This window comes from Sceloporus occidentalis, unplaced genomic scaffold, assembly GCF_023333645.1.
Source record: "Sceloporus occidentalis isolate IW3139 unplaced genomic scaffold, rSceOcc1.0.p SCAF_2, whole genome shotgun sequence".
In the NCBI taxonomy this organism is placed as follows: domain Eukaryota; kingdom Metazoa; phylum Chordata; class Lepidosauria; order Squamata; family Phrynosomatidae; genus Sceloporus; species Sceloporus occidentalis.
The window spans coordinates 111,792,813-111,816,450 of NW_028316982.1; the positions used below are offsets into that span (position 1 = coordinate 111,792,813).

At 41.8% G+C, this 23,638-nt stretch overlaps 1 protein-coding gene across 4 annotated transcripts; it reads left to right on the forward strand.

Annotated features, from left to right (window-relative positions):
• The first annotated feature begins 454 nt into the window (after positions 1 to 454).
• NCOA4 (nuclear receptor coactivator 4) lies at positions 455 to 22,617 on the forward strand. 4 transcript variants are annotated; one of them, XM_089510616.1, is made up of 10 exons: positions 455 to 648; positions 13,692 to 13,843; positions 15,523 to 15,663; positions 15,828 to 15,916; positions 16,380 to 16,488; positions 16,954 to 17,028; positions 18,117 to 18,260; positions 18,452 to 19,441; positions 20,266 to 20,355; positions 21,413 to 22,617. In XM_089510616.1, the coding sequence occupies exons 2-10, from the start codon at positions 13,703 to 13,705 to the stop codon at positions 21,416 to 21,418; spliced, it is 1,785 nt and encodes a 594-aa protein (XP_089366742.1). In that variant the 5' UTR covers positions 455 to 648; positions 13,692 to 13,702; the 3' UTR covers positions 21,419 to 22,617. The 4 variants fall into 4 exon arrangements, with proteins under 4 accessions (XP_089366742.1, XP_089366741.1, XP_089366743.1 ...); XM_089510615.1 differs by lacking the exon at positions 455 to 648 and adding an exon at positions 10,187 to 11,037; XM_089510617.1 differs by lacking the exon at positions 455 to 648 and adding an exon at positions 10,187 to 10,629.
• Positions 22,618 to 23,638: the final 1,021 nt, after the last annotated feature.

The window sequence follows — 23,638 nt, forward strand, 5'->3', positions numbered from 1 at the left end:
TATTTATTTCCATTTTTTATTTATTCCCTATTTATTTATTTATTCCCTATTTATCCCTATTTATTTATTCCCCCTTGCAACTGTTGGGGTGGGCCCTGAACCCATCTTCATGGGAAATAATTATACCACACTTCTCTGTTATAACACTATGAGTCCACTTTAACTGCCTCCTGGGATTTGTAGTTTAGGGAAGGGCATTTAGCTTTTTAAACAAGGAGCTCTTAAGCCTCCCTGAACTACAAACCCCAGCATCCCACTGCAGCAGTTAAAGTGGAGCCTTAGCGTAATATGATACTGATATGGAGATAGCTGTCGACTTTAGACCCATCCCAGCTTCCGTAGAGAACAGCCGCAAAAGACTGAACGGAAGAACGTGCCCATACCAGCACTTGCCCCGAGACTTCGAATAACCCAACTGCGCATGTCTGTGGCTTTCTTTTTCTGGTTACGCAAGGCTGACAGAAGGGGGTGGCTGGCTGAGCTCTGTCGTTGAAATCTGAAGGTGAGGAGGAGGAAATCTCGCGAGAGTGTCATTCCCCCGCTGGCTCCTCCCCTTCCCGGCCTGAGCCTCCGGAAGCAAGGTGTCGCTTGGCGTCCGCTCGACGGGACCTTTTTTATTTTTTGGTTTCCGGTCGCCGCCCGCCCGCGGTGAGTCACAAGGTTAAAGGGACCGAGAGACAAAGGGCGGGTCGGTCGGGCAGAGCTCAGAACCACTAAGGCTTCATCCACACTGGAGATATAACCCGGTTTAGTACCGCTTTAACTCTTTTTCTGGCTCAAGGCTATGGAATTCTGGGAGTTGGAGTTTGTTGTGGGGCCTAAGGCCCCACAACAAACTCCAACTCCCAGAATTCCATAGCCTTGAGTCAGAAAAAGAATTAAAGCGGTGCCAAACCGGGTTATATCTCCAGTGTGGATGCAACTGCGCATCCAGTGAGGCCTAAGAGCTCTTTGGCTGAGGACTCTAAATGCCCCCTTCCTTAAAGCCCCACTGAACTACAAACCCCAGAATGCAACAGGAGGCAGCCAGAGCAGCCAAAGTGGAATAACAGCACTATAAGAGCGTGGTGCGTTACTCTTATCAGAGACCCTGTGATTCCCAAACTTTGGTCCTCCAGATGTTTTGGACTCCAGCTCCCAGAATCCCTAGCAGGTGGCCAACCTGGCTGGGGCTTCTGGGAGCTGTAGTCCAAAACCACACCTGGGAAAGCCAAAGCGTAGGAGTGCAGTGCAGGAATCTAAACATATTTCTGCCTCACAGGAGTGTTGGGATAAAATGTGGGCTATGTGTTGTAATGGTTTCAGTGTTGGACTAAGACTCTGGAGGCTGGGCGACCTTGGGCAAGTCACACTCTCTCAGCCTCAGGGAAAGGCAATGGCATATCTCCTCTGGAGAAACTTTCCAAGAAGACCCCATGATAGGTTCTCCTTACGGTGGCTGTAAGCCAGAAATGACTTGAAGGCAAGCACCAACAAACAAAATGGACGTTCCTCTGAAAGGTGGGATACAAATATCATTAAAACAGTAGATTCCTGCGTCGGACAGATGGGTTCGTCTTCCTGGTGCAAATACATTTTCTGCAGTGCTTTTAAAAGGCTGACTACGGCCTGTTACAGACTGCCAAAATAAAGCTGCTTCGGGTCTCTTTGGAGGTATGCTATTTAAATGATGCATGCATCCTAAGAATCCGGAAGCTGCACCAAAGCTGCACTCCAGTGCTTAGGAATGGAGTGTGGCTTTGGCGCAACCTCTGGACTCTTAGCATCATTTAAATAGCATACCTCCAAAGAGACCCGAAGCAGCTTTATTTTGGCAGTCTGTAACAGGCTTAACTCTTAGCAAAAGATGTGGATGCAAAAGCATCTCTTGCGGTTGTGGTGAGTTGTGAAAACCAGTGGGTTATTGCAAGTAAGAGCTGGGAGGTGAAAGGATCTGGGAGTTTGTGAGGGGGAGTTTAACAAAAGCTATTACCAAAGCTGTAAGTCTGACCACATTGTGGCATTATAAAGAATCTGTTAGAGAAGTTTCCTGGCAAAAATAAGAGCTTCGCTGAAAGCTGCAGTCATACCTTGTATTTTCCATATGACAGGGATGGGGAACATGTGGCTCTCCAGAGGTTGAACCACTCCTAGTAGCCTTACCAAGCACTGGCAAGAATGAGGAACGGTGGAAACTACAGTCCAACAACATCTGGAGGGCTTAATGCTTCCCATCCTTGCTGTACATTGTGACAGCAGCACTAGTCAGTGTGGAAATTTATGATTCAAACCTTTGGGGTTAGACTGCGTAATTCACTTCTGTTCACTTCTAGTCTGAATTTTGTTGTTGTTTTTTAAGGTATCCTTAACATTACCCATGGGGCAATCTGCAAGCTAGGATGCTGTGGTAAGGATTTGGCTTGGCTTTCATGCTGTTGTCACTGGGATTGTGGGAGCCTAGAAAGAGTGTTAATGCCTTGCTTGGGAAGCAAACTGCTGGCACCCACAACTTTGTGGTGCAAGGGATCCTTATGACTCAGATTTTATGTAACTGTAAAAGCGGGTATGTTTAAGGTAATGACTTCTAGAAGGGAAGAAAGAGGAGCTGGAATGTAAAGGTTATCTTGGGTCCAAAACACACTACAGAAATAATCCAGTTTGAGATCACTTTAACTGCCCTGGTTCAGTAATAAGAAATCCAAGGAATTGTAGTTTGTTGTGGCACTAGAGCTCTCTGACAGAGAAAGCTGAATGTCTCACAAACTACAATTCCCAGAATTCCCTGCCATTGAGCCAGAGCAGTTAAAATGGTATCAAAGTGGATTACTTCTGCAGTGTGTTTTGGACCTAGGTCTTTTGGAAAGGAGTGGATTTGGGTTGTATGGAAACAAAGGAAAACAACATCTGCGTTTACTTTGACTTCACCCGCTCTAGTACCAAATCTAGGAAGGAAGATGATGAAACCCCAGTTTCACTTAGTACTGTAATGTCATAAAGTAAAACATAGCTGCCTCTGTCACAAAAGACTTATCCAGAGAGCTCCAGGTGCACAGCAGAGTTGGGAGTGCTTCCTTTCACCTGCAGCTTTTTGTGATGCCACAAGCTGTCCTGAAAGTTGGAGTTGGAAGGAGTTTCTCTCATTACAAGAAGTGGAAAACAGGAAAGCTCTAGTGTGCATGTGGCCCTAGTGTGCAGTTGACTGTCCACACATGTTAAAACATGCAACTTAAAAATTGCATGTTCCTAGTTTTACAAAAGGGTAACTTTATTGCACTTGTACATCCTGCATTTCTGTCTTCCTGGTTGTTTTTTTCCTTAGAGGGCAAGTAGAAACTAAATTCACTGAATCATTCAGTGTCAGATGTTTGCTGCAGGTTAGCTTGTATTTTTGGGACATGAGATCTTGGGGATTTTACTGGTAATTCCTTAGGCTTTATGTTGCTTCTCTTAGTTTAATTTTATCCCTCGCCTTCCGCCTTTGTGTTGGATTAAGGGGAACCAAATAGAGCAACATTGTTCTATTTTTTATTTTCTTTGGTTTCCTAGTAGAAACACACCAAAAATAGAAAACGGGCGGTGGTCAAGTGGATGACCTGATGCTGCTGCTGAGCCTGTAATCTTATGTTTATCAGTGTACAAAGAATGTGGTCATAACACTGTTTAAGACATGGCATGTTTTGAAAATGGTATAGGATTTGCAGCCTCCTTGCATTATTTTGTGTGAAGAATTGGACAGAGGATTAGTCTGGAGAAACACATAACAGCACAATCTGCTTTTTCCTTTTCACGGCATCCTGAGTATGGAAGAACTTCTTAAGAACGTCTCTTCCCAGTCCTCAGATAGTTGTTCATCCGCTTGATGAGGAGCTGAAGATATAGCTCCACACTCCCCTTTCTTGTAAATTGAATTCGTCTGTTTGGATTCTCTGAAACTCTCTGGAAATCCTCAGGAAACAAGCTTGCTTCCTCTTTCGTACAACAGCCTTGCAGATACTTGAAGGTGGCTATCCCATATCGCTTCTCTACTCCAGGCTAAACATACCCATTTCCCTCAAGCATTCCTAATGGCACTTGGTTTCCAGATCTTTTACTAACTTTGGATCCATTCCAGTTTGCTGATATTCTTTAGTTGTGGTGTTCAGAGCTGGAAATAGTATTCTAGGTGAAGTCTGACCAAAGCAGAGGAATACAGTTCCTTTCAGGATGATCCATGTCTTTTGGATGGACGTTGTTTGGTGCAAGAAATAGTGTATCTCATATTTGCAGTTAGCCTTTGCAATTAATCTTTGGCAAGTTTAGACACTGGGCAAAATTCTTTCTTCCAGGCCAAAATGACTGGGATAAGATACAGTACCTTAAGGAATTTTACTTGCACTGGCTATCCTATAGTCTACTGCTGTAGTAAAATTAGTCCAACTACATTTTTGGTGCTCTTGTAATAAAACAAATGTATCAGGCTTGTGATGGCGTCAACAAAACCTGTATCTGTTTAGGGTAATTGATGTCAATAAGATTTCGACCTCATTATTTGTAAAATTTTGTTCAGGCCTGCCTTGAATATGGTAGTATTCCTAAAGTGTTGTAGTTGAGTGTTTTTGCCCTCAACCAAGAATGTTGTGTGCAAACACATACCTTTTCAATGTGTGATCAGATTTGAATTGTGGGTCTGGCAATGAGCTTATTTATATATTTACTGTCTGCTTTCTGACACTTTTTGTGAAATGGAAATATAATGCTCAAGAGTTGCAGTTCCTCTTGTGTAGGCATGCAGTGAATTTCAGATGTAATTCTCTTTCCAAAACACATGTCTAAAGTGGAAATATGGAAAATATATATTTATAGCTAACCTCTTCTTCCCGTACCTAAGCCTCAAAATTGAAGTTAAACAAGAGAAGCATAGAGTTCATAATATAAAATGCATTGTGTATTTTGAGTCCAAACATTTTGCTACTGAAAGCCTTCTGAAACATCCTGTCTGCAGAAGTGTCACAATTGCTCCTTGCTGTGCCTGCAGTCTGTCATTACCAACACTTACGCTTTTCTTGGTGCCTGGAGTAATTCCTAGGGACATCAATGACTGCTTTAATTGGTAAGCTATAAACCTGGACTGTCTGGGGAAATGTAGTTCATTCAAATCCCTGTGTGCTGACAGGGAAACATGTGCAATTTTTCTAGGTAAAGGTAAAGGAGGGATCACATAGATTGGAGTTAATCCATTAGTGGGACAAACGTCTTTAGGAAATAAGTGGAATGTCATGTAGACTCTAAAATATAAACAAAGTGGATGAAATTTCTTGAACAGGAGATATGTTGGAATGGGGAAAACCTCAGAAGTGAAGATAGGAATAAGACACCTCCTTTGATGTTTGGATAAATGGGTAGCAACAAAATAAATAAATCTCTAAACACTTTTGCACTGAAAAATACATGCTCATCTCTTTGATGTGAACTACTGAATGAGCCACTGACAATCTTTCTTCTCTTCTCATATTTCAAACAAGTATTTTTCAATGGCCAATTCACATAACTACCCAGTGAAGTATAATCATGTGTTGTACTGGATGGGTATCTATGAAGGAATTAGCTAAGATCTTAAACTATAAAGATGTCTCATTAAATACTAAAGTTAGGATTGTCCATGCCATCATATTTCCTGTTTCTGTGTATGGTTGTGAGAACTGGACAGTGAAGAAAGCTGATGGGAATAAAATCAACTTATTTGAGATGTGGTGCAGAGAAGAAGTCCCAAAGATGCAAGCGGGGTTCAGGAAAGGCAGAGGCACTAGGTGCCACATTGCAAACACATGACAGCTAATGGAGCACACCAAGTAATTCCAGGAAAAAATCAGCATGTACTTTATAGACTATAGTAAAATCTTTGACTGCATAGATCACAAAAAGCTATGCTCTTAAAGACATGGGAGTGCCCCTACGTTTGATACTCCTAATGAGAAATCTGTACTTAGGACAAGAGGCAACTGTTAGAGTAGAATATGGAGAAGCAGAATATGGAGAAATCCCCCCCAGTTGTCACAGTGGGTCAGACAAGGCTGCATATTATCACCCTACCAATACAACTTGTATGCAGTACTTGGTATGCTGTTATAATTTGGCCACTTCTTGAAAAGGCATGAATAACTGGAAAAGACAATGATGCTAGGAAAGGTAGAAGGCAGCAGAAAGAGAGAGAGAGACCGCACTCCAGATGGATAGAGTCGATCAGTGAGGTCATGGGCCTGAATCAACAGGACCTAAGCAGAGCGGTGGAGGATAGAGGGCCTTGGAGATGTCTCATACTCAGGGTCACCATGAATCTACGTCAACTCAAGGGCAACCAGCAACAACAACAAGATGGAGAAAAGTTCTGAAAATATTGTCAACCACTAAAAAGACCACTGAATGAGTCCTAGAGCAGATCAGGCCTGAACTCTCCCTGGAAGTAAAGGTGACTAAACTGAGGTTGTTGCATTTTGGCCATATCATGGGAAGAAAGGGCTCACTCAAAAAGACTATAATGTCTGTAAAGTGGAGGGCAGTAGGAAAACAGGAAGACTGTTTTCCAGATGGATTGGCTGAGTCAAAAAAACCAAGGCCGTGAATTTGCAGGAGCTGAGCAGGGTGGCTGAGCACAAGGTGACTTGGAGGTCTCCCATTCATAGGGTCACCATAACTTGAAGTCAACTCAAAGGCAGATAACAGCAATCACCAAATGTATAAATGAGCCAGTACTAGGCTTCTCTGAGGCCACCCATTATTATGGTTGTTTCTCATCTTGTTTTTTATGCAGTACAAAGCAAGTAGTAATCTCAATACACATTTTCCTGTTTTCCAAATTGAGCAAGCGATATTGTATAAACAAATACAGTGTGGGATGTCTTACACAGCTTGTGATTTTAATGTGGTAATGACTGTGAGCATAATCCTGCAGGCAACATTATCTCTGGAATCAGCTGACTGAACACCTGCATTGTGGTTTTTTTTGCTTATGGTTTTTTGGGAGGAGGTAGCAGAAAGAGTCATACCATGAGGACAGGGTTGGCCAATGAAGTACAACTTTTGAAGTGGTGGGCTGTATCTCATGAGTGTTTGAGAAGAGAAACCACTTCATGAAATGGTTTGAGAAAAAGCCAGTTTTTGTAGTGGTTAAAGATTTGCTGGGGAGACCCAAGTTCAAGTGTGTGCTTGGCAATGAACCTCACTGAGTGACCTCAGGCCAGTTGCACTCTTAGCCTATGACCATACTTCACAGGGTGGTTTTGAAGATAAAATGGGTGGGTAGAATGCTATTATCTTGACATCCTCTTGTGAGTAATTAGTATTTAATTTGTGTGTTTGCACACAAATGCTGCAACCCAAGCCCTTTTCTCTTTTCTTGGAATATTTGTCCCGTGTCTTTCTTTGGACCACAGGTCCTTCTAGCCAGAACTGGGTACTCAGGCAGCAGCAGCCCTCCAGAGGCTGGGAAAATTTCCCTCAGATCTGCTACCTCAACTGGCCATTTTCTGCACACCAGGCTGCATCAATACTGTGGAAATAATACAGTTTGATACTGCTTTACCTGCCATGGCTCAGTACTATGGAATTCTGGAATGTGTAGTTTTGTGAGTTACAACAAAAGATTTAACCTCCTCTGTCAGAGAGCTCTGGTGCCACAACAAACTCCATATCCCAGGATGCCATAGGATGGAGCCATGACACTGAGGAAATAATGGACAGTCATTACAGCTTTGTTGTTGTTTACTGTCCTCAACTCAGTCCTGTGAATGAGATGCCTCCAAGACCTCCTGTCCTCAACAGCTCTGCTTAGATCCTGCAGGTTTATGGCCAGGGGTCTCCATTTGCTATAGGGTCTCCCTCTCTTTCTCCTTGCCCTTCATCTTTCCTAGCATCATTGTCTTTTTTAGTGTGTCTTCTCTTGTCATGATGTGGGGGAATATGACATCCTCAATATATATAGAGAGAGATCATGTAGCACCTTTGAGACTAACTGAAAGAAAGAATTTGGCATCATGAGCTTTCCTAGATTTCAATCTACTTCCTAGATTTCAATCAAATTCACGGCCTTCAATCTACAGATTAACACGGCTATATCTTTGCATTCAACCTCAATATTGTCATCTTGGCTTCCATGGCAAATTCTGGCTAGATCTATTCTTGGATCCATTTGTTTTTCTTGTTGTCATCCATGGTATCTTCAGTACTCTTCTCCAGCAACATCTTAAATGAGTTAATTTTATATCTATCCACTTTCTTCACTATCCAGCTCTCACATCCATACATAGTGGGGAGGAATACAAGGGCTTGGACGATCCTAACTTAGGCCTTGTTGTGTCATTGTGTGCCTAACGTCATCCAGTGGGTTTAATGACTGAGCTGGGAATCTAACCCTGGTCTTCAGAGTCCCAGTCCAGCACTCAAACCATTGTGGCATGCTAGCTCTGCCATAGTTCAGAAACCACTTGAAGGTACATAGCAGTAGGATGGGGTTTGATTTCCCACTCAGCCATGAAACTCACTGGGTGACCTTGGGTGAGTCACACCTTCTCAACCCCAGAGGAAGGCAATGACAAACCTCTTCTGAACAAACCTTGCCAAGAAAACCTTAGGGTCCCATAAGTCAGAAATGACCTGAAGTCACACGGCAACAAGTAACAGAGCCAGGGTCCCCAAAGAAACCAGTAAACATAGGTCCAAAACAAACTGCAGGTGTAATTCAGTTAGAGCCTGCTTTAAGTGCCCTGGCTCAATGCTAGGGAATTCTGGGAACCATAGTTTTGTGAGATGCCTAGCCTTCTGTGTCAGAGAGCACTGGTGCCACAATTTAAACTACAGTTCCCAAGATCCCCTAGCACTGAGTCAGGGCAGTTAAAGCGGACTCAGACTAGATTATGACTGCAATGTGTTTTGGACCATACTGGCCTGTCAGGTATGCCTTGGCTGAAGCTGGTAGTTACATTGGAGTTGTGTGCGGGATGTGTGTGACTAGACATGTACTCCTTTTCCAGGACATGTCCTCCATTTCCACCTTCTGATTCCAAAATGCCCTCCATTTTGAGCATAACCAAGAAGCATGCACTGACATTTATAGCAGTGAAGTTGAAGGCTTTCATGGCCGGCATCCATAGTTTTTTTGTGGGTTTTTGGGCTATGTGGCCATGTTCTAGCAGAGTTTATCCCTGACGTTTCGCCAGCATCTGTGGCTGGCATCTTCAGAGACAGTAGTGTTTTTTGCCATCTATTTGGCCGCGTCCTCCATGTTTTCTGGACTGCCCTCCAAGAAATATTTTTATTACAATAAAACACACTAAACATGCACCAACATACAAAACATACACCAACATAAATACTGTGAACCCTTAATACATACACACACCTCATACATTTACTTCCCCTGTGACTCTGACTTCATAAACACTCACTATTCTGATTATCTACTTTTCTTCTGTGTCTCAGATAAACATTTCTATTGAGAGGCCTACTGATCAACATTTTATTTTTTCCATACTTCCCACCATATATATATATATATATATATATATATATATAGAGAGAGAGAGAGAGAGAGAGAGAGAGAGAATATTCCAATATTGGAGCCAACTCTTGTCCACAATATTGTTGTTGTTGTTATTATTATACCCTGCTGTTAATTTGTCTGTTTCATGCATACCTATCAATTTAAGCAACTCCTCCATTTTGACTTGGGGAGCAGGGTATGTTTAGCCTGGAGAAGAGAAGGTTAAGAGGTGATATGATAGCCCTGTTTAAGTATTTGAAGGGGTATCACATAGAGGAGGGAGCAAGCTTGTTTTCTGCTGCTCCAGAGAACAGGACCCAATGGAGCAGTGGATGCAAGCTACAGGAAAAGAGATTCCACCTCAACATTAGGAGGAACTTCCTGAGTCCTGACACTTGGACAGTAGAACACACTCCCTTGGAGGGTGAAGGCCTCTCCTTCTTTGGAGGTCTTAAACAGAGGCTGGATGGCCATCTGTCACAGGGAGTGCTTTGATGGGGTATTCCTGCATGGCAGAATGGGGCTGGACTGGATGGCTCTGGGGGGGGGGTCTCTTCCAACTCTCTGATTCTGTAATTCTGTGCCTCATCCTCCTTTACAGGTAGGGCACATGTTGTCACCCTGGTGGGGCTCCTCTGCACCCCATAGCCTGCAAATCTGGGTGCAACCCCCCCAAAAAAAACAACCCTGTTCCTGTTTCTAGCATTGAGTGGGAGGGGGGATGAGGAGAGTCCCTGGGAGCAGAACCTTGCCTGGAAAACCAGGGGGGCCCTGCAGGGCTTCATGGGCAGCAGCAGCCCCCTGCTTCCCCAGATCCCCCCGGCCTTCCTCCCTCTCCTCCTCCTCCTCCTGGAGACGTGCAGGGCTCAGGCTCAGCTGTGGCGGCCTGGACTTGGGGGCTGGCCTGGGCTGGGCTAGAAGAAGGAGGAGAAGGAGGAGGAGGAGGAGGCTTAAAGGCAGCTGGAGCCCTGCTGATAGGCCTATCTTGGGCTGCAGGAAGAGGAGGAGAAAGGAAGAGGCCCCCGTAGTCCCTGGGAACTTAAGGCTCATCCTCCCTGGGAGGCAAGCAAACAAGCCAGCCAGGCAGGTAAGGCAAGCAAAGAAGAGGACAAAGCAGGGAAAGGAAAGCAAGGAAGGTAGGAAAGCAAAGGCAAGCAAAGCAAGAGGACAAAGCAGAGGAAAGGAAAGCAAAGGCAAGCAAAGCAAGAGGACAAAGCAAGGGAAGGAAAGCCAGCAAAGCAAAGGAAAGAAGAGGAAAGGAAGGGAAGAGAAGCAAGCAAAGAAAGGAAGAAAGGGAAGGGAAGCAAAGCAAGAGGACAAAGGAAGTAAAGGAAAACAAGCATAGGAAAGGAAGGGAAGGGAAGGAAGCAAAGGTAGGAAAGAAAAGCAAGGCAAGGAAAGCAGGAAAGGAAAGGGGAAAAAGGAAAGGCAAGCAAGGAAACCAAGGGCAAGGCAAGGAAAGCAAGCAAGGACAACAAATTAAAGAAAAGGAAACCAAGGGAAACAAAAGAAAGGAAAGCAAGGAAAGGAGGGAAAGCGTCAAGGTATGCAAGGGGTGCTGGAAGGGGCAGGGTGACCAGAGGTCCTCCTTTTCCAGGACCTGTCCTCTCTTTCATTTTTATATTCAAGGAGAGAGGATTCTACACTGTCTTCCATTTTGAGCAGGGCCAAGGCGCATGCATTTACATTTCTAGGAGTGTTTTTTAAAGCTTTTCTGTGGCCATGTGTTCTATTTCTCTGGCCTCTCCTCCATTTTGCAGTACCTGGTCATTAGGCCCCCCCTGAGGAAGTGGGGAAGAGAAGGGCAGTGTTGGGGGTAGTAGCCTTAAGGCTGCCAGTGTGAGGGGACTCTGGAGGCCAGGGTTCAGTTCATGATGAAACCCCCTGGGTGACCTTGGGCAAGTCACACTCTCTCAGCCTCAGGGGAAGGCAGTAGCCACCCCCCTCTGCACAAACCCTGCCAAGAAAACCCCAGCATGGGTCCATGCCTTGGGGTCGCCATAAATGGACTAGATAGGCTCACAACAACAAACAAGAAGGTTGCAAAGTTGGGCTTGGGGATGGAGAGGGGAGCCATTTCCTGAATCATCCAGTATATCATGGCAAGGGTAATACCATTTTAGGTGAGTGGAAGAGATGCTGGGATCCCAGGCCCCCTTGTACATGGGTGGGGGTCCCACTGAGCTCAGTCGGCTTTACTGGGAGTAAAGGAGATTAGCTGCAGAAGTTGCTGGTTTGCATTCCTCTGGGCTTCCTGCAATTCTCTACAAGTTAACAGAAAGCTCATCTGGTTTTGCAGCTCCCCAAAAGAACAGTTGGGCCTGAGCTGGCAATCTGGTCTCTTTGCAAGCATTCTGTGTGTAGCTCAGCTTTGTTTGGGAGAAAAGGTTGCAGCTTTCTAGACAAAGCAGCCGTCTCTGGAACCTTAAAAAATAAAGACAAGAGAAGATAGCATTGTTAAATGCTGTTGTTAGGCACCTTAAAGCCTTTTCTGACTTCTGGTGAACCTAAGGTGAACATGGAGTTTTCTTAACAGGTTTGCCATTGTCATCCTATATAAGGCTGAGAGTGTGTGCCTTGCCTAATGTCACCCAGCGGGTGTACATGGTTGAGCCAGGATTGGAACCTGGTCTCCAGAGTCCTAGTCCGGTGCTCAAAGCACTACACTGTGTTGGCTCCTAATACTCAGATCTTGAGGCACTGAAATCTAGCAACATAGAAAACATCCACTTATTTGTAAATAGCATCTTGGGCGGGCCCACACAAGATAATCTTAAATGGGACTAGTTGTAGTTTTGTGTGTTAAAATTGTAGGATGGATTTTCCTGCTTTAGAATATGCATGTATTTGTGTATGTCTTAGTACAGTATATGAAATGAACAAAGGAGTTGCACTGAAGAATTCCAGATCTCACTCTTTGAAAAGTAAATCAAACTTCTAGCCCATGTGCACTCATCCCTCCATATTTGTGGCTTTGATATTTGTGGATTTGATTATTCACAAATTTGATTAATAAGTTCTCTCTAGGAATCTCTAGGTCCTCAAGTGCAACTCTCTGGTCAACTTTAACTAAAAGTTGCACTGAAAGACATAGAGATTCCTAGAGAGAATACTCTGCTAGGCGTTTGTAGCTCCTCCAGCACAGTTCTATGGTCAGTTTCTGTTGGAGGTTGACCACAGAGTTGCACTGGAGGACCTAGAGATTCCTAGAGAGGTGTCATCTCAGGTAAAAACATGGTGTTTTTGGTTATTTGCGGGTTTTCCATCTTCACAGGGGTCTTGTGCCTTTAAACCTAGCAAATATGGAGGGATAAGTGTACTTTTGGAGAATGCTAAGGTTTTGTAAAAGGAGTGAGAAGTGGAAGGATGCAAGTCTTTGGATTCTGGCAGTTGGACTTTGGGTTTCTGCCATGACCAGACCCATTGGCCCCACTGTCTCCTTTTATTTAACCCTTGATGAATTGCAGCTGTTGTTAGTAACTGGGAACTAAACCCAATTCTAAACTAGGGTGTGTAGAAATTACAGTTAAGGCATACAGTATTTTATTCTTAGACAACACTTAGCTGGCTTAGTAGAGTGAACAGAACACCATGTAATTCGGGTCTTAGAAAGTTTTAAGATGTGTGAAGTAGTTACTGTATTGTGCTGTTTCTGCTGTGCTTTCCTCATGGTGCTTGGGACCATAATTGTAATCTGTAAATTCAGTGCTAGAAACTCTGGCTACAGAAAAAGAAAAACCGAAGAATCAGCTCATGAAAAAGGGTATTTCCAAAACGTGTCAGCAGGACAAATAAAAGCCTTTTCTAACTCTCTGGGTGCAAAACTTGCTGCACCTTCCCCACATAACAAATGAAGTATCGGTCCAGATTCTCCAAAACTTTGTGTTTGGTCTCCAAATCTCTCAGCAGTGCTGAGCATGGTTGTTCAGAAAAAGTGTTAGAAACATTAGCTAGTCTCATTGGAAAAGGCAGGGCTATAACAAGAGCTATCAAAGCAAGGATAAGATGCTTGACTGCACAGTTAAGGCTTATAGAGAGAAGATGGCAAAGGTGACAGAGTAGCAATGATCTCAAAACAGTGGCCAGTGATCAAACTAGCTATAACAATAGAATTAACACCAAACAATCTGTAACAAGTTTCATCCTTGTTTCCATGAGGCATATCCCAAGTTATCGTGTATGGTTTTCCTGTTTCTAGAATTGTAAAGGATGAGACCACTCCAGGAGAGAAGTGGAAGCTTCTCAAGCAAAGCACCTCTTGACAAGTGTCTTCAAGCTAAGAAGGACTTGGAGACTGCGATCGCCGGAATAGTCAAGGCTGAACAGCAGGTTAAAGACAACTGGAGAGAGGTATGAAGCACTTGTTTAAAAAAGCTTTGACCTTTGGGGATAGGGACTGCTTGGATTGCATTTTTTTTTTTGTAATTATATTTAGTGTATCCCTTGTATAATAATTTTCAAAGAAGTAGCTGTGTTAGTTTCTTCCATCATAAAAAAGAAAGAAAGAAAGAAAGAAAGAAAGGGAGGGAGGGGATAAAAGAAACGTGGCAGCACTTTTAAGACTAACTGGTTTTTATATTATCATGTGATTTCGTGGATATAAACCCACTGTTTTGGATGCAGTACAGAGCGAGGACTCTTGCATTAAGACATGTAGTGTGCCTTGACGCTATTGTCTTTGTATATACTTATGCTAATGGATTGGAAGTTGAGAATATAATTCAATTCACCAGTTTCTCTTTCTAGTCTTTCTTTGTAATTTCCTGGTTCAGGACTGCAACCTGTAAATTCTTTACTGTGTGTCTAGGAAGACTGAAACGTTCTGCAGTTGGTTTCTTGTTATTTCTAATGTCAGGTTTATGTCCATTTATCTTCTTGTTTGTCCAGTGTAAAGTGCAGAGGGCATTGCTGGCATAGGATAACATATGTCACATTGGAGGAAGAGCAAGTAAATGTGTACATCTGTTGTTATGGATGATGTTATTGGTCCCTGTAATAGTGCCCTCAGAGTATACGTAGGGACAGACGTGGCATCAGGGTTTGTGGCATGGTCTTGTCCCTGTAACATACAATCCATGTTATATATCCTGTTGTAACTGAGTAGGGACAGAAAGGGGATCTGGGTTTGTGGCTCATAGTTGTCCCTGTAACACATAGTCCCTGTTACATATCCTGTTGTAAGTGAGTAGTTGTTTAGGTTGTACAGTTAGACCTTCGTATCTATGAGGGATCTGTTCTGGACCACCACCACCCCCACAGATAAGAAAAAATGCAGCATCTCAGTCCCATTGTCCCTATTGGCAGCTCAATGTGCATGTGGCCACTATTATGGTTGCGTGCACTAGCTGCCATTGAGGCTTGCCATTCACAGATGCTCAAATCCATGGATGGCTAGGTCCCACTGTAATAAGTAGCTTTTAGTCTAATTACTGAAGAAGGGACAGTAGTTATGAGATATAACTAACACTCTGTAATTGTTGATCTTATGTGATAATAATATAAGTAAAGCCAAAGTTATTTAATCTCCACCTCCAAGCAAGTAGAGCCCCTTAGGGTCAACTATAGTACATTTGGCTGCACAAAGGCAGTACATATGAGACAAGCTGTCCATGGTGGTTAGGAAGATTTCTAGAAGTCCTTCAAATCCATGCACATAGGAGCAAAAGAGTGAAACCACATTTTTTTTCTGAATTTTCTCCTTATATTGATATGGTGAGGCAGTGAGTATCCACTCATTCTCAAAACTGCAGAGAAGGTAATTGCACCCATCTTTCTCTTTGTTGAATGCTGATTTTTTTGGAGGGTAACAATTTTCTGGCTCAAGATGCTATGTTACCCTAGGACTCTTTTCCTCATAGTGGAGATCTACCACTGAATGAAGTACAAAATGTGATTATCTTACAACCGAGTGGCTTTAATAAGTTAAGATAACCCATATCTTATGCCTGAATTATTTGTCTCTGACACAGGCACAGCCTAGGCCATATTTGTCCTAGAGAAAATAACTGGATCTAGCATTTATCTTGCAGGTAAAAGCCCAGATTCACAGTTGCATAAGCCGTCATCTGGAATGTTTGCGCAGTCGTGAAGTGTGGCTGCTGGAACAGGTGGATCTCATTCAGCAGTTAAAGGAGGAAACCTTGCAGCAACAGGCACAGCAACTCTGTTGGGTAAATTTAGTTTATATGACTAGTTCTTATGCATTCAGAATCACAGTAATGTAGCCTTGACCTTGGTCAGCTTGTTCCTGACATAAATTCCCTGTCAAAGCCTTGCTGATACTTGCTCTTGTTTTTTAGTGGAGTCAAATAGTATTTTTTCTCCTGAATTACAGCTGCTGGGACAATTTAATTGCCTCATCTACCAGTTGGAGCAGCCTCACAACAGCAATCTTGCCAATCAGATTTCAGTGTGCTTGGAAAGGTAAGCAGGTTTATAAGATTCACATAGCCACTCAATTTGATGTTGGTTTTTGGATTATTTCAGTCATAATCACTGTTCACCTCATTGTGAATTAAAACAATGCATATAATTTCTCTTTTTACACAAGAGAGTTGTTTTGTAGTGTCTCATTGAAACACTGAACTAAAACTAAAAATGGAAAAACCTAACTGGAAAATGATTTATTGCCAACATGGGCGATACAAACATGCGGATGTGTGGATTACAGTTGGGATGGAATTTTTATTATTTGATTGATTTCTTAAGAACCTGAGCTATATATCATTTTTTGTCAGGTCAAAATGATAGCAGAGACTACTTGTTTTCAGCTCTTTGCAGAAGGATTGGCCTAATCAGTTCATATGAACAGTGATTTTTAGCTTTTGCTATGGGCAATATTCTTGTGCTCATGATCCTTATGAATTGACTTTTTTTGCCATTGCAGACTAGGCAGTTTAACTCTACAGCCAGAAGAAACTTCCATCCTGAACTTTGAGGCTGACGTTCCATTTCTTCGCCAGGCCATCACAACATTTGGCTCCATCAATACCATGGTGAGTGTAAGGTACTTTCCTCAAGAGTAGAAACCAGAATAATAAAGAACTGCTTATGCTTAGTTGGGGACTTACTGTTAATTTTCTGGGATTTTTTTAAAAATTATTTTGCTTTTGACAATTGGACATGTCTATGTACTGCAAAAATTGCTTTTGGAATTTCCCTTGGTTTCAAAAGCAGCTTGCAGTATAGTGTGGGGAATTGCCTGGAAAAAGTTAATTCTAAAAAGTCCCTTTGAGTTCATGAAGCTATCTGCAAGGTTCTGGATTCTGGTGAATTTCTTTTCTGAATGTGTTCAAAACACACCCAGACTATTCTTATTTGGTATGAGCCTTTGGATTGTTTATTTGAATAAAGTTGCCAGGTTGAGATTGTGAGTAGACATTGGAGTCTATTCGATTATTTTTAAACATCAAAGATTTATAACTAACACAGTTAAAAATAATTCTGTTTTATTTTAACAGCAAACCTTTGACAAAGAAGACTGTGCTCCTTACATTTCTGTTCAGAACTGCCCTGTAACAGCCAAACCTGAACAGGTAGAGTTAAACTACTGCAAATCTACTTGGAGTATTATTTTGAGGATTTTTGAATTCAATAATAGAATGACTTCATGGTGGAGAACATAGAATGAGGCATATTAGTTTTGATGTTCAACTTTCCCATAGGTCCTTTTTATTTGCAGCAGCACCATAAATGAATGTGCATGTTTTTTAATGGTGACTAGACTGTTCAAAGACCAAGATTTGTAACTGCATATGTCACTTGAGGAGACACAGTGTCACAGCCTGCCAGTTAGTGTAGGCCTAAATGATAATGTAGACTGTTTGCAGCTCTTTAGTGTCTCCTGTGAAGTCTGCAAATGTTCCCACCAATGTTTTTCCTAGGCAGGGGAAATTTCCCCCTTTGCTGTGAGTAGAGTAAGAGTGGTTTAGCCTTTTACACTATGGTTTTTGTTTAAGAAAGAAAGCATAGCATGGAGGGCTAAAGTGTCCTTTGCTTGAGAATGCAGATTTAACCTCTAAAATGGTAAGGGGGAAAGTGAGTGGAGGTGAAGTGTGATTGTGGATAGGTATGTGTGAAAGAAAGAATGAGTGTTTAGAGTGGGATCTTGAACTTTGACCACTGCTACCACATGGCTCTCCAAGGCAAAAAAGTTGCCCACTCCTTGTTTAAATCAAGCTCGCAGAGCAATAGGGAAAATTTGCCACTAAAAGAAATAACACTTGATTCCAAAGATAATTCTGTTGTACAAATCACAAAATTCTCCTCATAAACAATAGCCTGGAACAGACCAGCAGGAAGGAATGGCCTGAGGCTGCTCCAGCTGAATTCAGGTCAGGACTGTTGTGATCGCATAGCTGGCTCCAAAAGTAGGCCACAGCTGCTGGATCCTAGCTGCACCTAGCTGCTCTGATCTAAAAGACTAGAGCGCAGCCTCAATACGGCTTCTGGCTGCATTGGAGGTATGTGTCATATAAATGGCACACCTCTAACAGAGCCAGAAGCCACTTGTTTATGCTATTGTGTTGATTTTTGCTCCCTTCTTGGATGGCATAGTTCTTAGAGTTTGTGGTGACTTCTAATCAGAATTGAAACATGTTAACACTAAGCATGGTTTTTCCAGAAACCCTTGTATGGTTCATTGGGTTGTTCACTCTCGGAGTGGCTTCTTGGGAGCAAACCTGCTAGTGCCTCCTCTACACCATATGTTCCTAGCAACAACCATGAGGACTGGCTGTTGAAACCACACGCACAAGAGACCAGTCAGGTACTGTCTTAGTAAATATCTAGGTTAATTGGGGGAAGAGGATGTTTATGAACTAGGGGGATGGAAATCTTTTGCTGTTCCTTATTATAAGGAGGCTCAAATACTAATATTTTGGTAAATGAACTGTTATTTCCTGAAATATGTTTACTTAATAGAGCTATTTATTTAAGATGATTTTGTTTGCTGCTTAGGATTCCACGTCTTCCAAAGTGTGCTACTTGGAGGAAGCATGGGGAAATCTGAAAGATTTGGAGAATTGGCTTCTACAAAACCAGCAAAAAGGCATTCCTGAGCACATGGATTCCTGCCTGCGTAAAAGTTCTACCTCCACAATTGACTCCACCTTTTCTTTTGAAAAGTTAGATGAATTGGAGTTCCTAGAGCAAGAAGACAGAGATCTTTCTGACTGGCTACTTACTCCTCCTGAACCAGAAAACAATAATGCCTCAGAGGAGAAGTGGAAGCATGTGCTTAAGCCTTTTAAGGAAGAATACAGTCTGAATGACTGGCTCTCCAAAGCTGATTCCTGCAATAATTGTTGTGGCAGTCAGGCCAAGGGCATAGAGATAGAAAATCTTGGCAACCTTAAGTGCCTTAGTGACCACCTTGAGGGGAAGAAGTTAACTACCAATGATGCCTGGCTTTTGCAACCCTCTTTCAAAATAGAAGATGTATGTAGAGCGAATGAGTTGTGCTCCAGCTTTTCAGAGTGTGTATGTGAAAACAACTGTGAGAAGGAAGCTCTGTGCAAATGGCTCCTTAGGAAAGAGGGCAAGGATAAAAATGGCATGCCAGTAGGACAGACACCTAGCTCAGCCATTGAGCCTGAGATAGTTAAACCTGCTGTGAACATGTGGCTCCATTCTTCTCAGCAATCAGTGGAGGACCTAACTTCCCTTATAACAAAAGAGCACAACTATGGCATTCTAGAACCACTGAAAGAAATGCTTGAAACCCCCTTGTCAGCCTGGTTAGCCAGATCAGAAATCACAGCATTGAACACAGAAGAGAAGGCAAGTAGGGAGAAAGCAGAAATGAGTTGTAAAAGTTCTCTTCTGGAGTTTCTTGAACCATTCCACGTCCCTTTTAATGTAAACAGCTGGGTGTTGTCTTCAAAAAGCACAGAAACATCCACCCAAGCTCCACTAGAAGATAAATGGCTGATACGCAAAAAGGCACATGTATGTATAACTCTTAAGCACTAATTAATAATATATAAGTAGCACTACATGATGTTTAATAGCATTGGTGCATTTTTTGAAAAATAATTGTGACTTAATATTTTTCATGATGGCTTTAATAATGCATTTATTATTACCATATATACGTGACTGTTAAATTGACCTTGTATAAATCGAGGGCAGGTTTTGGGGCCAAGATTACGGATTTTGATATGACTTGTGGACATGTTGAGGGTGAAACTTAGGGGGATGTAACAAAGGATCTAAAGCAGTGATGGTGAACCTTTTAGAGGCCGAGTGCCCAAACTGCAACCAAACCCCACTTATTTACTGCAAAGTGCCATGTTCCTCTGGCTTTCTAGTAACAAACTCTGGCAAACTCTGTGTTGGGCCATGGCACATGTGCCCACAGACAGGGCTCTGAATGCCACCTCTGGCACACGTGCCATAGGTTTGCCATCACTGATCTAAAGGGTGAAGCAGAAGAAAATAATGCCAAATAATTTACAAAAGTCCAGCAGGCATAACTGTGTGCTCACCTTAAAAGCTGGATGGAGTTTGTGTGTGTGTGTGTGGGGGGGGGGGGGGTCAGTGTTCCAGAAGAGATTACACTCTTGCCTTTCACCGAGGTATAAATGGCTCCTTATTAAAATAGGAATTAAATTGGAGTACTTACATTGACCCACAGATAATTCTGCTCATTTTTTGTGCCAATATTTTGACTAAAATTTCTAGGTTTATATATGAATATATACAACAGTTCAGATACAGGATAAAGACTCTGTTTTAGGTATAGTTTAATGGGTGACCTGCCTTTCTTTTAGGACTGCGGCCTTCCTACAGTTTGTGATTTGTTTACGTGTATGAAGCTAAATGGAGATAGAGAAAAGTGGCTGTATCGGACTCCCTTGCAGGTAATCATTTAGAGTTCTCTTTACCTTGAACCATTTGTTTTTGATTGAACTTTAAGTTTCTAAGAGAGGGTTGATACCTCCTTTTCCTTTTATTGCTGTGATAGATTTTGAAAGGTTTAATTGTATGTCAAATACAAGGTGTAGTTTAACCATTGTTCACCTAGACTTTGTAATGAAATGCAATAAGATAACAGGAAAGTATGAGGCTCCCTAACCAACTGCTAGGTGTTGTCTTCAAAACCAACAATACACATAGAAGGTATCAGCAGTGCCCATCATTCTTCATTCCGACCTAGACTTGCAAAATACAGTTCTAAGAAAGTCTTGTTGTCCATTAGACATGTACAGTTGGCCTCCATATCCATGGATTCCTTACAGTTTCAATTTCCAAAAGCAAACCTTGAATTTGCCATTTTATAAAAAGACATGATTTGACTACCCATTGCATATAATGGGACTTGAGCATTCATGAATTTTGGTATCTATGTCCTAGAACCAAACCCCAAGGGTCCACTATACCTTCTCTTAACCATATTGGATATATTTTAAGGGAATGGGAAAGAACCATGTGCACATCAGATTTAAACTGTAGGGATGAGGTTTTTAGACTTGTGTGCATTTGGAGACAAGTTCTTTGGATTGGTAACTGGTAAATCAGGAGTAGAATAACTGGCAGTGTCAGAAATAGAAAGGGCATTTCTTGTTTCTGCTAGGAGGTATATGTGGGTTATTATCTGTTATCCCTGGGACCCTTATCCTTGGGAGTTCTTCAGAAATAGGGGGAAAATCCTTTGAAACAATGGATACTGTGTACCCTCAAGTACCTTGGCTAGAGACACTATCTTGCTCCTGCTCAACACCAGTGATTTACGCTAAGAAATATATAGCCTAGTTCAGTGCATAATGCCTTTCTGGAATATCACATGTTTAGCTACACATTCTTAGCAATTCCAGAATGTTTCTAATAGCTGTACAGCTGTGCTGTAGGTACTGTATATGTCAAAGCATCCTGCTTTTATTTCCTATTAACATGGCAACTCTGAATTTCATTTTCTAGATGTGAAAAGCTCGAAACCATCTGAAAAAAAATCACCTTCCTGCTGATCACTGCACCTTTGTACCCAGTAATTTCAATGTACTGCGTTTCTAATTTTGTGTCTGATGTCTGCCTCTTCCAGGCTTGGAAGTTGACTTCTATGTAGTTGAATTATGGCTGCAAAGTTGACTTGCACACATGGAAGAAATAGTTCCCTTGTATGCATACCATGGTGGGCCATGACATGAACTTTTCCTGAAGCCCTTGCAGTTCTGCAGTTAGAGCTTGGAATTATCTTCCTGACATTTGGACTAAAGTTCAGTGACTCCTTACCTTAGGGATGGGGTGGGAAGAAAGGGAAGCCAGTTTGGCAGCCATTTTAATGAAGAACTGCTCTCTCATCTGTCTTTCCAACAGTTTCTGGTTGTAAATACATTAAATTGGCACTTAAGACCATGTTTGATATACAGTTTTTATGAAAACTAGGTGCTCCAGAGCTGTATACTGTGTAGTAAGTGACAGAAAGTTCATTTTCTTTCTAACTAAAATGGATCATATGTCAAAAACATCACTAAAGACTGCCAGTAACTTGTGTCATTTTATGAGATGATAAATGAGATAAGTGGGCTTCAGTTTATAAAGGTGAATGACAGATGTTTCGTTTCTTTCAAAGCACACTGCTAAATGCAGTGGTTTTTTTAATCAAACATTTAACTTTGATTTCTTTTAACTTTATAAGAATTATAGGAACTTTGCCATGTTTAGATTAAGTAGCTTTAAATGTTCAGGGTAAAGAAAGGTTGCTTCAATGGCGAACCTTAATACCACTTGCCGGGTGCCATATGGTAGAGGTATTCCTGAAAAGCTCTAATCTTCAGTAAAAATCTTATTTTGAGAGTGTTCTTTACTGGATATAAAAACACTTTGATTTGAAAATTACAAACTGAAGCCTTCACCAGCAAAGCAAGAGTATTGTTGTTATACATCTGTCCTTCATGCATTCCTAATTGCTGAAATAGTTTGAGCCATTTATTGATATATATGGCTGTGTATGCTTAACATATTGCTCAACTGAGTTAAATGTGATCAGTAAAGATGGAGGTGCATGTTATTTCTAAAATCTAACTGATAATGGTGGTATATCAAACCCTTACAGTTTTCCATTAACCTGTATTTGTGATGCAAATTGAATCTCTCAAATAAAACTACTGCTGTGAACAAAAAAATGACTCTTTTGCATAGATTGGTATTGCTGAGAACGATAATCTATCCATGAGTGAATGTAACATGTATGTTTATAGGATATTTGTCTCCTTTTACAGTGTGGGTGAGCAAGTGTGTTCATTCCTACCTTGCCTACAGTCATTGTCTGCTTTAACCAGTGGCAAGGGTTGATGGAATTCAGTCCTCCAGGAGGGTTCATAACCAAGGTTTTGCATACCTTGTGTATTATTGATGGAAGTATGGAAAACTTAACCCCTTGTTCTAGAGCCAGTGAGGATTCTTTCATGAAATTGTCTCAGAAATGTGTTATATTGATTTGGTAGAAAGGTACTATAAAACTTTGTAGTAACTGAAAGGATAGCATGGATTGTCACTACATCTGTAAAAAAAATGTAAATATACCTCACCGCCATTCTTTGTAGAATAGTAAATATGATACTGTCTGTTAGTGGCACTCAAACACTCATATTTTTTAAACTCTGCTGTGGCCAAGCTGAGAAATATAAAAATTATCCTCCATAGCAAAAGGCAAGTGTTTTCTATGCAAAAGCTACCACAGTAGTACGAATTGAGTTTTCTCATTAATTCCAAGACAACTAGAAACATATAGCTGACCAACAAGGGCTTCATGCAAGACACTTATAAACCTAGAAATTTATTTTGAATACAGCAACAGAATCTAGCTGAGTCCTATGACAGATTTCTGCTGCCGATGACCAAATCTGAGTCAAATTCTTGCTAAGAGAGTGCTCATACGTCTCAACTCTGCTTATATGGTTAAACTTCTGGTATCAGTTCATTTACTATCTACATGTTCAATTGGCAGCCCCAGATAAAAGGCTGCAAAGAATGGTTTTGACCCTATTTGTAAAGGTTTCCCTGCAGAATACCAGTACAAGAACAGGTAGACATGAAATATCTTCATAATTAAGTAGATGTGAAACTAGATAGCTATTTAAAACTGGAGTGGGCAACTGGAAGACTAGGGGTTACACTGTGCATGTGAAAAGTAATGCTCTATTC